General features: G+C 46.3%; 7 protein-coding genes across 7 annotated transcripts; 3 read left to right on the plus strand and 4 right to left on the minus strand.

Moving 5' to 3' along the window:
- Positions 1-83: 83 nt before the first annotated feature.
- SAMD00019534_060130 (hypothetical protein) lies at positions 84-1,929 on the plus strand (the record flags this gene model as incomplete). The annotated part of the gene is made up of 3 exons (XM_012898611.1): positions 84-193; positions 280-442; positions 562-1,929. 3 exons carry the CDS (start codon positions 84-86, stop codon positions 1,927-1,929), a joined length of 1,641 nt encoding a protein of 546 aa, XP_012754065.1.
- A 387-nt stretch (positions 1,930-2,316) lies between these two features.
- SAMD00019534_060140 (hypothetical protein) lies at positions 2,317-2,619 on the minus strand (the record flags this gene model as incomplete). Its single annotated transcript, XM_012898612.1, has 1 exon — positions 2,317-2,619. The coding sequence occupies one exon, from the start codon at positions 2,617-2,619 to the stop codon at positions 2,317-2,319; it is 303 nt and encodes a 100-aa protein (XP_012754066.1).
- On the plus strand, positions 2,477-9,762 carry SAMD00019534_060150 (hypothetical protein; the record flags this gene model as incomplete). Its single annotated transcript, XM_012898613.1, has 7 exons — positions 2,477-2,803; positions 2,885-3,212; positions 3,287-4,173; positions 4,246-4,443; positions 4,526-5,061; positions 5,144-9,460; positions 9,543-9,762. 7 exons carry the CDS (start codon positions 2,477-2,479, stop codon positions 9,760-9,762), a joined length of 6,813 nt encoding a protein of 2,270 aa, XP_012754067.1.
- A 116-nt stretch (positions 9,763-9,878) lies between these two features.
- Positions 9,879-10,886, minus strand: SAMD00019534_060160 (hypothetical protein; the record flags this gene model as incomplete). The annotated part of the gene is made up of 1 exon (XM_012898614.1): positions 9,879-10,886. The coding sequence occupies one exon, from the start codon at positions 10,884-10,886 to the stop codon at positions 9,879-9,881; it is 1,008 nt and encodes a 335-aa protein (XP_012754068.1).
- Positions 10,887-11,399: 513 nt separating this feature from the next.
- On the minus strand, positions 11,400-12,606 carry SAMD00019534_060170 (hypothetical protein; the record flags this gene model as incomplete). Its single annotated transcript, XM_012898615.1, has 2 exons — positions 11,400-12,217; positions 12,288-12,606. 2 exons carry the CDS (start codon positions 12,604-12,606, stop codon positions 11,400-11,402), a joined length of 1,137 nt encoding a protein of 378 aa, XP_012754069.1.
- A 384-nt stretch (positions 12,607-12,990) lies between these two features.
- Positions 12,991-13,941, minus strand: SAMD00019534_060180 (hypothetical protein; the record flags this gene model as incomplete). Its single annotated transcript, XM_012898616.1, has 1 exon — positions 12,991-13,941. The coding sequence occupies one exon, from the start codon at positions 13,939-13,941 to the stop codon at positions 12,991-12,993; it is 951 nt and encodes a 316-aa protein (XP_012754070.1).
- A 1,151-nt stretch (positions 13,942-15,092) lies between these two features.
- Positions 15,093-15,589, plus strand: SAMD00019534_060190 (hypothetical protein; the record flags this gene model as incomplete). The annotated part of the gene is made up of 2 exons (XM_012898617.1): positions 15,093-15,261; positions 15,342-15,589. Coding segments are annotated over 2 exons (417 nt in total), but the record flags the coding sequence as incomplete, so codon positions are not given.
- Positions 15,590-16,411: the final 822 nt, after the last annotated feature.

Here is a 16,411-nt window from a genome sequence, read left to right on the forward strand (position 1 = left end):
CCTCCAACTTCTTACACTTTGATCACTTCACTTTACATTCATTCATTCACTGATCATCAACAACAATCACTATATATTATATAATGTACGCACAACTACTTAGGAATAGTGGTCAGACTGCAGGTCGTCTGAACAATGCTGTTCGTGCCCTCAACTATACAACCTCATCACATACATTCGCAAAGTTTAGCCAGTAGGTGTTCGATCAATCAATCAATCAATCAACCCAACAAGAGACAGAGACAATGAATGAATGAATACTAATACATTTGAATGTAGATCACCTATGGGTGTGATGGCAGATCAACTGTTCTTGCAACCAATCAACCCTGCGACAGGTCGTCCCATCAAGGACTTGAAGGTCGACACCAGAGACACATTAAAGAAGAAGTTTAAGGATGCTTACCTCTTCAAAGATGAGTGGAAGTACGCCTCTCAAGTGGTATGTACTCGCTCTCATTCATTCAATCAATCAACGAAAGAATGAATGATTGAACAGACACAAGCTAACAACGAACAAACGAACGAACGTATGAATACTACTCGAACACCAACATACAGGACAAGGCAAAGGTTATCATGAGATTCAGAGACTTGCTGGCTGAGCGTGTCGACTCGCTCGCCAATGATCTTACTGAGGAGACTGGCAAACCAATCACACAGGCAAAGGGAGAGATTAAGGCTGTGATCGATAGGATCAACTTCTTCTTGTATAACTTCTCAAACTGTCTGCAGGAGCGCACGGTACGTGTCACCAACAAGTTCTCAGAGTCGTTGACCTACGAGCCATTGGGTGTCGTGGCCAACATCTCGGCCTGGAACTATCCATACTTCATCGGCCTCAATGTGATCATCCCCGCACTGCTCACTGGCAACTGTGTGATGTACAAGCCATCCGAGTTTGCCAGCATCACCGGTTTGAACATCGCTGCATTGTTGCACGAGGCCGGCGTACCCAAGGAGGCCTTCCAGGTGGTCCTGGGCAAGGCTGTCGTGAGCCAGTCGCTGCTGTCGATGCCCATCGACGGTGTCTTCTTCACCGGCTCATATCAGACTGGCAAGAACATCGCTCAGACGTTGGGCGGTCGCATGGTCAAGACTCAGCTGGAGCTGGGCGGCAAGGACGCCGCCTACGTCAACAAGGACGTCAACATCAAGCAGGCGATCGGCTCGCTTGCCGACGGCGCCATGTTCAACACAGGTCAGGGCTGCTGCTCGGTCGAGCGCATCTACGTCGACCAGGAGATCTACCAGGAGTTCGTCAGCGGCCTCGTCCAGGAGGTGAGCACCTTCCACATGGAGTTTGACCCCAAGTCGCCCAACACCTACTTTGGCCCAATGACCCGCGGCCAGCCACAGATCGAGCACTTGCAACGTCTGATCACCGACGCGCACAAGCGTGGCGCCAAGATTGAGCTCGGCGGCAACAAGATCGCCGGCGCACCCGGCTCGTTCTTTGCCCCCACCGTCGTTTCGGGCGTCGATCACAGCATGGACATCCAGAAGGAGGAGTTGTTTGGACCAGTGGTCACTGTGCAGGCCGTGTCCGGCCCAGAGGAGGCCGTCAAGCAGATGAACGACACACCCTTTGGTCTGACGGGCGCCGTCTACACCAACGACGTGGCCATCGCCGACTACGTCTCGGGCAACTCCAACACGGGCACCGTCTACTGGAACGCCTGTGACCGTGTGTCGCCCTACCTGCCATGGTCCGGTCGCGGCCACAGTGGCATTGGCAGCACATTGGGCATGGATGGCATCCTGTCCTTCCTCAGACCCAAGGCACTCCACTTCATCTCCACCGAGGACAACTACTTTGGCGAGCCATTCAACAGCCATCTAGTTCCAAACGAGTCCATCACCCCAGACAACATCTCCAAGTTCATCAAGGAGGTTCCATCGATCAAGTCTTCATTCAACAAACAATAAACTAATCAATCAATATAATATTATACCATTTGAGGCCTACTTCAAGGACCAAGGACTCATTCCAATCAGGTCCAATCAAAGTCAACAAGTCAAAGAGGTCACGTTACCTCACCAACACAATCCACGTGTTTCATTTTTTTGACAAACACACAAACACTTTGTGATCAAACAACTTCAAACCTCATTCATCTCTTCAAGTTTGTCAATCAATCAATCACTCTTTCAAACAATATTGTGATATCAAAGACAGTCAGTCATCAGGTGATCGCTGTCATACTTATATATATATCATATATATATCATATATATCAATATAACTCATTATCATCATTCATTCATTCAATTCATTCAACTTCATTCATTCATCATCATAGATTGATTGAGATATCAACATTGTATACAATACATCAGTAGAAAGATAATGGACAAGAACTTATATGATGGCAGTGGAGGCACTGCCACAGCAGCAGCAGCAACGGGCAAGACTACTATGCCAAATAATAATAATAATATGTCAATGGGTGGCGCAATGTCAATGGCACAGATGATGTCTGGGATGCCAAACAATATGCCAATGGGTGGAGCAATGTCAATGGCACAGATGGGCGTGTCAAACATGACACTGCCGCCACAACCCGAGTACGATATGGATATCCTCCTCAAGCTATCGACGGCCAGTCCAGAGAACATTACATCCAGAGTCAGCAACAACAATGGACAATGGCAGCAAGCACAACATAAACAACAACAACAACAACAACCATTGAACCAATATCAATTGGATGAGTATAATATGTTATCAACTCAACTGGGCAACCTTCTATCATTCTCAACAAAGAAGTCCTACAAGCAAGTGTACATGGAGGTGACACAAGTATGTGATCGACACGCTCACTCGCTCAATCAATCAATCAATCATACATACTAACCCTCATCATCATCATCACTCTCACAGACCATCAGTCAATACGGTCATCTAGCCGAAGTACTGATGTTTAGATTACTGATCGACAGTATCGATCATAGTGACGTGAAGAACAACAATGCGAATAATAATAACAACAACAATCAACAGGATATGATGAGGATACAGTTGTTCAAGGATGAGGTCAACAGACTTTGGCAGCAACCCAACTTTACATCGATTCTATGCAAGGCGCTCGAGACACTGGATGATATCAGCCTGGAGTCATTGCTCCAGTCCACCAAGATGCCCACGCACCAAGAAATCCTCCTAGGTCTAGCATTCTCGCAGTCGCTCAATCCACAGATTAAGGAACAAGGTACGCTCTCACCTCATCCATTCATTCGTTGTTTAGGACTAACCATTATCATCACATCACATTCATAACATCAGGTGACAAATACATATTGAATATAATACCTCTGACGAACACTCAAGCATTGCCTCAGCTAGTACTCAATCAACTTCGATTCAAAGTGAAGCAGGACATCAACAACCCTCCATTAATGGTATCTCGAGTCTCTCCCTACTTCCACTCCCAAAGCCCAAACATGGACTTCTCAGTCCAGCAACAGCAACAGCAACAACAACAACAACAACAGAAGCACTACAACAACAACAACAAGCCAGTCAAATCACCTCTACCATACACCCTGCTGCAGCACTTCAGACCGTTCACAGCGACACATGCCAGCCTCAAGGAGCCATTGAAGGCCTATCCCAAGCTGACAGAGTCGAACGTGGCACAGTTGCTTGGTGCGAGGATCGAAGCTGCTTCGACAAAGTTCGAGGAGGACCCTTACGCCCAGGAGATCGCCTGCCACAATGCATGGAGCGCTGTGTTTGTCGACGTCATCAGGGAGCTCTATCCCGCGGTGGATTGGTCGTTGGTGATTCGCGAGCTCGACTATCCAGGCTTTGTTATCGAGGACCACAACCAGGTGCGAGTGATCGTTAGCACTTACAAACGAGCGTCCAACAACGCCGTGTTCCCGATACATCATCTTGTGGACCATGAGTGGCAGAACTCGCTGGGACAGCTGGCGTTTATCAAGGTGGCGCTGCAGACCGACCTGCCGTTCTTCCAGTCTGCGCCGGGCCAGGAGCCCGCCAGCAACAAGGCACAATGGATCGCGCATTGGAACTCTTTGCATCTCATCGCCATCCTCTTGGCCCTCTCCGATCTCGACCAGGAGCACCTTGCAAAGGCTCGCGCGATCTTTGACTTCCCCATCAAGAATTGTCCAGAGATACTCCTTAGTGGACTATCTCATATGCCTGTAAGTGGATTACATTACATTCATTCAATCGATCGATCACTTTACTCACTCATTCATTCGTTCATCATTCAGGAGCACATCGACGGTCTATTGTATCGTGAGTTGCTACAGACCTTGTTCCTGGGTCTGTTGTTCAATCACAGCTATCAAGTACACATCTCACAACTGTGGAAGGATCATCCAAACATTGTCCTCCAAGGCATGTCTGACATCTATCACAAGGACCAGAACTACCTCTCACGTCTCCTAGACATTGCGCAAGAACTTAAGGTTGGTGTTGCCTCTGCCTCCTCCTTCCCACCTGCTTCCTCCTGCACACACACATACTAACATCCTTCCAACCAAACAACAGATACTTACACAGATGCTCAGCTACAAGTTGTACCCATTCATTATCGAGTTGGCAGTGCTGGCTTCACAGAGAGAGTTCTTGCATCTTGAGCGATGGCTACAGGAGAAGATGAAGGATGACGTGGACTTTGCAAGAGAGTGCACATTGTTCCTTTGTGACAAGTTGCAAAAGTTGCCAGAGTCCAGTCATATATCGATTACGACTGCTTCAATGATGACCATCTATCACGTGCTAAAGTCCAGTGTCAATGTGTTGCCACAGGATATTGCCTCCGTTATCATGAGCATCAACCCCAACTTTGTCAGCAACTATGGAGGTGGTGTTGGCGGCGTTGGTGCCTCTAGTGGCGGTGGCGGTAGCGGTGGACCAAACAACATGCTCGGCGACCCCAACTCGTCGGCGCCACCAGAGCGTCGCTTCCCCGAGGACGTCGAAGAGGAGACCAACCTCTACCTCATCCAACTCTACAACGAACAGACATCAGTCGATCAAATAGTCAACATCCTCAAAGGATATAAGGTATCACAGATACAAAGGTATGTTGTTGGTGACGTCGACGAGCCAATACAATACAATACTGATCAACCAATCAATCAAACACCTTCGCGACACACATAGAGAGAACGAGATATACAAGTGCCTGCTGTTCAATCTGTTTGATGAGTACAAGTTCTTGAGCGACTATCCGGACAAGGAACTGAGGATCACGGCCATATTGTTTGGATCGCTGATCAAGAATCAACTGATCACAACTCAACCATTGCGCGTGGCCCTCAAGTACGTACTGGACGCAATCAAGCACCAGGCATCGACCAATATGTTCACCTTTGGAACGACCGCTCTAATGGCGTTTGCCAGTCGTCTGTTGGAGTGGCCACAGTACTGGAGTCAGATATGCGCGATGCCTCACTTTAGGACCTACGCCAACGGTGACTTTATGAAGCAGATCAACGCAATAATCGAGCAGGCCAGTTTGGAGTCGGACGATCCATCGCGACTCCAACAACAGCAACAGGGTGGCGATAGCACTTCACCCAACGTTGGCCTGTACAACGAGATGGACAATATCAACTTTGAAGCGCCAGATGAGAGTGGAAGTGACACGTACCAAGGTCACGGTGCTCATGGCTCAATTCACACGATGCACGGTGGCTCACAACAGGGAGGCGGTGGCAGCGGTAGTGGCAGTGGCCAGTTCATCAACAACATGCAGCAACAGCAGAAGGGTGACGGCGACGATGACGACGATGGCGAAGACCACCACCACAATGGATACGCGTCACACAAGTCCAACGACAAGAAACGATCGGACAAGACGCCAAAGGAGCCCGATGTCGACGAGCTTCCAGTGGGCAACCACCCCGTGCCCAAGGACTTTGCGCAGCCGGACGAGGTGACTCGCGACAAAATGTTCTTTATCATCAACAACGTCTCGGTGCTCAACCTCGACAACAAGGTAAAGGAGATGCGCGACATACTCAAGCCAGAGTTCTACGACTTTTTGGCCGAGTACCTGGTGACCACGCGTATCAGTCTCGAGGCCAATTTCCACCATGTCTACATGCAGTTCCTCGACCGACTGAACCTGCCTGAGCTGACTCAGCAAGTGCTGTTGTTCACACACAACAACATCTGCATGCATCTCCGCTCGGACAAGATCAAGACCAAGGATAGCGAGAAGACACTGCTGAGAAACCTTGGTGCCTGGATTGGAATGCTAACTCTGGCCAAGAACAAGCCACTGCTGCACACCTATTTCTCGCCCAAGGACCTACTCATATATTCCGTTGACCACGGCTTGGTCAACGCCGTCGTTCCATTCGTCTCCAAGCTGCTGGACAGCTGTATGCAGTCCACGGTGTTCCGCCCACCCAACCCATGGGTGATGCCCATCGTGCGCACAATGATGGAGATCTACCATCTGAAGGAGTCGCGTAACAACATCAAGTTCGAAGTGGAGCTGCTGATGCAGAACCTGAAGCTGGACATCAAGGAGACCGAACCCTCCACGCTCATTCGCGATCGACGCGAGCGAGCCCAGCGCAAGGCCTCCGAGGAGGAGCACGAGCAACTGCGACAGCAACAACACGCGTCGGGCATGATGCGTATGCCATCGGCAGATGAGCTGATGCAGAGCATGGCACATTACATTCAGTACAACCCGGCAATTGGCAATCTGGCCCAGCTACCCCTGTTCAAGAAGATCGTGCCGATGGCATTCGAGCGCGCCATCAAGGAGATCATTGGACCTGTGGTCGAGCGATCGGTAGGCATTGCCGTCGTCACGTCCAAGGAGCTGGTCAGCAAGGACTTTGCCACCGAGGCCGACGAGCTCAAGATGAAGAAAGCTTCGCACCTCATGGTGCAGAACCTCGCTGGCAGTCTCGCGTTGGTGACTTGCAAGGACCCACTGCGCATTGGCATGACCACACACTTGCGATCATTCCTGCAGTCGACGAACGAGGCGCTTCCACCCCAGCTCGAGCACGCCATATCCACCGTGTGTTCGGACAATCTTGACTTTGTCTGCTCGATCATTGAGCGTGCCGCCACGGAGAAGGCCATCGTCGACATTGACGTGGTGCTGTCTTCCAGCTACAAGGATCGCCAGAAGCACAAAGAGTCGGCTGGCACACAGCAGCCCTTCTTTGACATGGGCTACTTCACCAACACGATCTACAACAATCTGCCTGAGCCACTGCGCCCCAAGCCAGGCGGAATACAGCCCGATCAATTCCGCGTTTACGAAGACTTCCACAACCTCACTCATCACAACGCAACGATTGCACAGGCTTTGAACCAACAGGATATGTCTGATCAACTGCTGCAGCAACAACAGCAACAACATCAACAACTCCCACTGGGTGGATCAGTTTCGCCACCTGGCGGATCGATTGGCCTCCAGCAGCCCAACCTGCAAGGCGCCACACTCTCCAACAACGAGCTTCTCGAGAAGTTTGGATTCTTGCTCAATGACGTGGACAAGGCCATCATGAAGGTGCTCATCGCCAACTCGACTATTGAGTTTGAGCTGCTGTTCAATGTCGTGCAGCAGATGCGCTCTATCATGTTGCTATCGACATCACGCGTCGAGCTTGCCCAAGGTTTCACACAGAAGCTTTTCAATCGACTGTGCGAGCCCGACAGGAAGCCCATTTACGAGTTCTACTTTGAGCTGCTTGAGGTGATCCGCGACTGGGAGATCCACAAGATCACCATCCAGCTGACCTCATTGCTCCTGTACACCCCACCCGACAAGAAGCTCAACCGTATCCTTGTTGCCGGCCTAATAATCCATCAGTTGATCAACGTCAACGAGTACGACCAACAGCTGGCCGCATTGATGATGGTGGCAGACCCCACCAAGTCAGCGCCACTAATAGAGTTCGCCGTCAACCTGCTGCGCTTCACCGTGCTCGAGAACCAGTACGCTGTGGCCAGCGAGTTTATCTGCATCACAGACCTCCTCACCAAGATCGCACAGATGTCCCCATCGGACGTGCTTCTCAAGACGCTTGACGACATCAAGAACAAGAACCCCAAGGAGGAGAAGAAGCGCAGGATCTCTCGCATCAAACAGGAGGAGCTCAACAGAGACCCACCAGGACTCAAGGACGCCACGATCTCGCTCCTTCAGGACTGGATCGTCTTCTCATCGACCAACACCGATCAGAAGATCTACGTGCAATACCTAGCACAGGTGCTCAACCTGAACATCATGAAGAACGACATCTACTTCCAGAAGTTCTTCAAGATTGCGCTCGAGTGGACCATCGAGAAGTACAACACCAACTTGGCGATTGCAGGTGACCAGCTCATCATGCCTCAGTACATGGAGATCGACGCGCTGTGCAAGTTCATCGTGCTGATGATCAAGCATGGCGACCCGGCCTTCCTGCCCACCCTCACCAAGATCCTCACATTGTTCATCCGCGTCTTTACCAAGGACTACGAGACCAGTGGACGTAGCTTCAACCAACGCCCATACATGCGCATCTTGGAGAACCTTATCACTGACCTAAACACGCCAGACCCTCTGCTCGAGCAGGTGTCCACTCACATCCTCTACTGCTTTGTGAGCACGCTCATGACCCTGCAGCCACTCAAGTACCCTGGCTTCTGTTTCGCCTGGCTCGACCTGATCTCCCATCGCAGTTTCCTGCCCAAGCTTATGTCCAAGCCACAGCCCAAGTCTTGGTTCCACGATCTGCTCATCCAACACTTGAAGTTCATGGACCCATTCCTTCGCGAGATAGACATCAACGAGCCCACGCGTCTGTTGTACAAGGGCACACTCAAGGTTCTCCTCGTGCTCTTGCACGACTTCCCCGAGTTCCTCTGCGAGTATCACTTTAGCTTCTGCGACGTCATCCCCATCACATGCATCCAGCTTCGCAACCTGGTGCTCTCAGCATTCCCTCGCTCGATGCGTCTGCCCGATCCCTTCACTCCCAACCTCAAGGTGGACATGCTGCCAGACACCAGCCAGCCTCCACACATCTCATCCAACTTCACAGACAACCTCAAGTTGCTCAAGAACGACATTGACAACTATCTCAAGAACCGCTCACCATTCACATTCTTGGCTGACCTCAAGAACAAGTGTCTGGTGAATCCAGAGACTGAGGAGATCGTTGGCGGTACCAAGTACAACACGCCATTGATCAACGCCCTGGTGCTCTACGTGGGCACACAGTCGATTCCCAAGTTCAGACGTACAAATAACAACCAACCACCAACACCAGCACAAAGCGCACCAATGGACATCTTCCATCGATTGGCCAACGATCTCGACGCTGAAGGACGATACCTATTCTTCAACGCCATCACCAATCAGCTGCGCTATCCCAACAATCACACTCACTACTTTAGCTGTGTCCTTCTCTACCTCTTTGCCGAGGCACCCCAAGAGATTGTAAAGGAACAAATCACAAGGTATGTTTGATTTGGATCAAGATTGAATTGATTGGATTGGATTGATGTACTAACCAACACATACATGATAACCTTTAAACAGAGTATTATTAGAAAGATTGATTACGAACAAGCCACATCCATGGGGATTGTTAATCACATTCCTTGAGTTGATCAAGAATCAAAGATACAACTTCTGGAGTCACTCATTCACTCGCTTGGCACCAGAGATTGAACAACTATTTGAGTCTGTTGCCAAGAGTTGCAAGAACAGGGAGGCTGTCCAAACTCCAGGCCAAGTACAGCCACAGCTACAACAATAGTAAAAGTCCACTTTGCTTACTACTAGTACCAATTGTGTTGATTGATTGATTGATTGTTGAACACAAACTAGCCTAACCTAGTTAGTTAGGTCTAGCTCATTTATTTGATATGTACATTATTGGAACTCGACAACTACCTTGCCGAATAAATCGGCACTATCTAGGTAGGTATGAGCAGCTGGTGTTGACTCGATACCCTTGAATACCTTGCCTACTATAGACTTGAACTTGGGAATATTCTTGTTGATGAAGTCAGTAGCTATGGCTAGTTTATCTCTGTCATTGGCATAATCCAACACTACATATGCCTTCATGTTGCCAAACTTGGTCATCAACTCCATGGTTGGGAATGGTGTAGGCTCCGGTGAAAGAATACCATAAATAAGGTAGGTACCCCTGAATGCCAACGCACTGATCAATTTGGATGCCAGTGGGCCACCAACTGGATCGTAGATGAGGTTGGCTCCAGCATTCTTGGTAATCTCATTGATCCTCTTGCCGACATCCTCCTCATTGGTGGCAATGAAGTGATCAGCTCCAAAGTCAAGAAGTTGTTGTTTCTTGGCACTTGTGCGACTGGTGGCAATGACAGTGGCGCCCATGGCATGAGCAAGTTGGATGGCAGCCAATCCGGTAGAGCTACTGGCTGCGGTAACAACAACTACTTGACCAGGTCCAAGCTTGTGAGCATCAGCCATGGCAAAGTATCCAGTGAGGTATGCCATCCATATGCTGGCACCCTCAGCAAAGCTCTGGCCATCAATGAGATGAACTAGTGCGGTCTCGGGGAACACTGCCAACTCCAAGTTTGTGGGATTCGCTGATTGTAGATTGGTGATATTTGCAGCAACTCTATCACCAACCTTGAACTTTGTAACACCAGCTCCAACTGACTCCACGACACCAGCACCTTCATAGCCAAGGGATGCTGGGAACTTTGAAGGTAGGTCAAAGTACATTCCTTGCCTAAAGAGTACCTCTGCACGATTGAGACCAACTGCATGCACTCTGACTCTAACCTCACCAGCCTTTGGTACTTGTGCAGGGATCTCCTTTACAAACAACTTATCAGGTCCACCAAATTCATTAAGAAGTACTGCCTTTGTATTAATTGTTGATGTCATTATTATTCTTCTTGAGAGTATACTAGTATTGATTTAATATTGATTGATTAATATATGTATGTATGTATGTATGTATGTATATGTTTGTGTTTTGTTGATATTATTTAATGATTACAATGACCTGTGAACTTGACTATTTATATTTATCCATCAATCAAGTATCTGGATCGAAGAATGATACCACACGCGTGATGTTCTGAATTAAACCATAAATGTAGGACGGAACGCCATGGAATCTATCGGCTGGGGTGTGTTGGATTAATGGGTGAACTTGTCTTCGCAAGCTTACTTCCGCACCCCCTCTGTCAGAACAAGCAACATGACCTAGACTCGTGATGCTATTGACACTCTTTACTTCAATAAAATAACAACGACGATTGGTCATTCTCAAACGACCTTCCAACATACAATGAATGACCCGTTGTTTGTCTTAGATTGTGCCAAAAGAACACATTCCTGAATGAAAGAATCAATCAATTTGGTTCATTAATTAACTAATTAATTAATTAACATTTAATGAGTGAGAACAGTATCTTGAAAATCAAAGTCTAATGAACCTGTACTTGTTGTAGTAGTTGTAGTGTTGTCCACTTGACCAACATTGACATTGACATTGCCATTGACATTGTTGCCATTGCCAATGTTGTTATTTAGTGACGGTGGCGGTGATGATGATGAAGTTGATGGCTTTGGTTTGAGTTGTAATACGTTGTTTGGCTTTGGATGATATGGATTAAACCTCCTCTCTGGTGAGATAGTAGTTGACTTGAGAGTGGTCGAAGTGGAAGGATTTGTTTGTACAGGTGATGCTGGCAGCCTAAGCGCAATTGGTGCTTGGACCGCATCGGTAGTGTCTTGAATATTTACAATCTCATGTTTGACATTGGGCAGAGATAATGTTGGGGTGGTAGCAGTAGTAGTAGTTGTTGTAAATGAATTTGATGATTGAACAGTGGTGGGACGTGGAAGAGCAGGTGCAGACGTGTATGCTCTCTTTGTATAGCTGACCTTGTTGCCCAGTGCATTGCCAAAGAGACGCAGTGCTCGCTTTAGACCATCGGACACAGCAGCCTTTCTACAATTGCCAAGAAGTAGGTCTATATGATCGTCTGACTTCCTCTTGGTCAGACTGCTGTATCCTACGTCCTCTCGATGTGTGCCATCCATTAATGTTATTCTTATATGTGCCCAGAATCCAACCTTTATATTATCGTCAAACTCCTCAAACACCTCCTGAGCGCAGTTCTTCACCGTGAATGACCATCCATTGACTCCAAACAAATCATTAGCTGTCTTGAACGCAGTATCAATTGATATATACTTGTAAGGGTCTGTTTGAATATGATCAGTCAGTATGAAGGAAGAAGATAGATTGATAGGTAAGAAGGTAGGTATACATACCTGCACCAGCTGCACCTGCATGTGATTGTATTTCACTTTGTGGCATATCGGCTTTCAACAGATTTGACAATAGCTCCTTCTGCTCAGCAGTGAATGCTCTTAGTCCAAATGGTACAGTCAGACTTGGTTGCAAAGGGTTAATTATCGACTTATTATTATTATTGTTGTTGTTGCTAGTGACAATGCTTCTGTTATTGTTGCTGTTGTTATTGCTGCCGCCACCGCTGCTTCCACTGCTTCCACTTCCGCTGCTGCTGCCACTGCTGCTATTGTTATCATCCAACATTATGTTATCATTCTGTTTATGAGCAACTATCATAGTTATCTATGTCTTAATATATATATATTATATTTGTCTGTTAATAAATCAAAGTGAAAGTGGTAGGAGGTCACTTTGAATGTATCTTGTTGTTTGAATCATCCCAATTTCATTCAATTCTTGTAAAACATGAAGTTTGAGGGAAAATTTCGAAAGTGTCAACACATGATGAGACAAGCAAACCCGTGAACAAGTTTGTTAACTTAGTTTGATCGATGGGCCAAAGTTGGAAATCAATAGAATACATAGTATATGTATAGGTATATTATATGGTTATAAAAATAACATAACCATTCGAGGTTGATGTTGTTGATGATGTCTAATTGACTCGACTCGGCTAAACTCTGCTCTCTGGAATATTACTCGCAACTCTGACTCGAGAGTTTAAACCTTTGGAATGAGATCAATGACTGTGATCTCTGGATGACAGAATAGCCGCAGTGGAGGATGTGTCGCCAGTCCTCTGTTGATATATAGATTCATCGGTCTGTCTTGCGCTTTGGGCTTGTCCAGCTGCACTCCTCTCAGCACGTGGTGTCCGCGTGACCACGTCCAGCTCTTGAGCACCTTGCTCGGATAGCTGATGCTCAATAGGAACATCTTTGGCAAGCTGAGCAACAGCTTGTCAAGCAATGGCATCATTGGCGTGCCATTTGGGAAGCATATCTGGCCTCCATGTGTGTGGCCCGAGAGGACCAAGTCAATATCGTACGGCTCCAAATCAAATGCGCTGTCTGGATTGTGTGATAGAACGACGCGTGGCCTCTCAGCCTCGACAATGTCGCCCTTGACCTTGTCCAGCTTGAAGTGGACGCGCTTCCTGCCATAGTCGCCCAGACCCACCAGTTGAAGCTTGCCCTTGCCGCGACCCATCGGATAGGTCGTCTCGTTGTGCAGCATGGTAATGTTGGCAGTCTTGAGCGCGTTGGCAATCATCTCAGGTCCATGCGCCGTCTTGTAGTCGTGGTTTCCGTATATAGAGTAGACGCCCACGTTGGCGCGCAGTTTGGAAAGGTGGCGCTCCACCAACACGGTTACCGGCTCGGGCTGGTATTGTACGAGGTCGCCCGTGATCACCACCAGGTCGGCACTCTGCTCGTTGACGCGCTGCACCACTTGCTCCATCAGTTCATCGTCGATCCTGATGGGCGTATGGTCATAATGTATATCGGATATCTGGACTATTCTTACTGGCTTGTCCAAATGCAACACCTCCAGTTTAACATTATCTACGACTAAACGTGGCGGGAACAATATATTTAGCAACCAAGCTATCCAGCCCAGTATTGCTTCCAATATATCCTTGATGATAAGACTATCTGGTGATGCTTTCATCCTTTCTTCTTCTTCTTTCTTCTAAGTTGTTGTTGTTAAATAAGATCTCTCTTGATTGTTTGTTTGGTTGGTTGGGACTGGTCTGATTGAATGAATGAATGAATGATGAGTGTTGATCTTAACTCTTTATCTCTATCTGCTCGCACTCTTGGATGTAGTTGATAGTGGTGGGATGTAGTTGTAACAGCACTTAAGCTTGCCTAACTTGCAAAGTTAGCCAAGTGAAGTTGAATGAGTCAAGTTATCAATGAACTTGAGTGGACGACCTTATGTCATTTCAGTAGCTCTCAACCATAGTAAGTAGTCATAGACCCTATTATATGTGTATAATAATAATAATAATAATAAATAATGTATTATAAGTTGATTTGTATGTTAAGTGTATAAGTATGTTATGTTATGTTATGATATGATATGATATGTATGTTGAGCAGTCGTCAAAGCGCGGTAGCTTTGTCATATGCTTGTAGTGTTGGGGGAAGGGAGGTGTAGCGTGGTAGGTGTTGCGTAAGTGAGCTGGAATTAATGAGTGTGAGAGCAAGGGTACAGATAGATAGATAGATAGGATAGATAGATAAACACTGTGCCCCCTTAATATCATATCAACAAGCTAGCTATCCGGATATCTCTTCATACCCGTGTCCAACTGACTTACGACTCGTCTTATTGGCTCCACTCACCACACCACCAAGATAGATAGACACACTTTGGGTTTCGGCTCTCGGGTTTCAAGATGAAACCCCACCCTTCCTTCTTTCGTGTTGGGTTGCTGTTTAGGGGGAGGGTTAGGGGTGAATCTAGAGATACTCACTTCCTTTGCTTTGCTTTGTTTGCAAGAGCAGAGAGAAAGAGAATGAGTATCTGTGCTGGAACACACTCAAGGTGTAATATTATGAGTTCAAGTTGATGATGGTGAAGATGATGATGATAATGTACTTATAATTAGTGTTATTCATTCACCTTGTTATAATAATGTATTCATGTATTGATTGTTTATTTGTTTTGATTGTTATTACAAATGAGTGATTGTGAAAGTAATCGATTGTTTCGTTTCGTTTCATTTCATTTCCCACTTTATGATCAAAGTTGTTTCTACATTGATCAATCACTCATTCACTCAATCACTCAGTCACAATCATATATATATATAACAACAATTACAACATATTACAATGTCGAGTGTGGATGAACAACAACAACAACGAATACTCACACTTCGTGTGATCAAGTCATTCGAGTACAGAACCATCAAGAATATATTGTTACGCGATGTTCCACTCTCGATGACAGTTTCAGACTTCAAACAACATGTTAGAGATAGTATGTCATGTCATGTCAAACTCATTCAATCATGTAAATGATGATGTTAACATAATCACAACTACAACTTCACATTACAGAGATAAAGACAACAGCAGGATTCGTACCATTTCGCAATGTTGAGTTGGACACGATGAAGATATACTTCATACCTCATGTACAACAAAAGCCCAACAACTTGACTATCAACTTGGACAATGATGATAATTATATTCTCAAGGATGATTTGACATTGGAACAACAAGGTGTTGTCAACGAGACTGAGTTATCATTCTTTAAACTTGCCGACTATGAATCATTCAAGAAGAACCCTGTAGACAAATGGTAGTTCATGGTTCATTCATATCATTCATATCATTCATATCATTCAATCATTCATATCATCCATTTCATGCAATCCGTTCAATTGAACAGACTCCTTTGACTTTGGATACATGCATCAGTACTCCATCACTTGATCATCATGTCATCCCAAGTCTATCGATCTTACTCCGTTAACCAAGTCCTAAACATATCAATCTGGCCTTGGATGTTCGAACAAATACACTTCATCTCATCTCCCTTACTTTACATTTGGACATTGAAGTTTCCTTTCCCGGGGGGGGGGGGGGGGAGGACATGGCACGTGATGTGAATGAAGTCTTTGGACTTTGATCCTACTAAGCTTCCATCAACGTTTCTCTTATCTTATCTTTTCTTTTCTTTTCTATTCTTTTTTTTTGATGTTGTTGGGTGTTCCAACAATGTCAGTTGATTGTACAATCAATCAACCAAGCAATTTACAATGTGTCGTCCGGACGACATCATAACCAGGCATAGTAATTTTCATTGAATAGGTTTGAAAATACAAAAAATGAGTGTCTTTTTGAATGATTTGGATCACTTTCTCCCTCCAAACACACACTCTCACACATCAAATCAATCACCAACAAACAAAACAGAAAGGTGATTCACACAACTAGAGGGTGACAGTTTCCTGCTCGATCAACCTCCCAATCTCTATTGTTAGTGTGTTTGTTTCTTGCATTGATTGAAAGATAATTAGTATTTTAATGTTATATAAATAACTTTGTACGAATTATTATTATTATTATATATATATATTTATAATTGTAATATACAGGATCTGCAGTTGATCAATCACAGCGAC

Source organism: Acytostelium subglobosum (genome assembly GCF_000787575.1).
Source record: "Acytostelium subglobosum LB1 DNA, scaffold: scaffold11, whole genome shotgun sequence".
NCBI classification, from domain to species: Eukaryota; Evosea; class Eumycetozoa; order Acytosteliales; family Acytosteliaceae; genus Acytostelium; species Acytostelium subglobosum.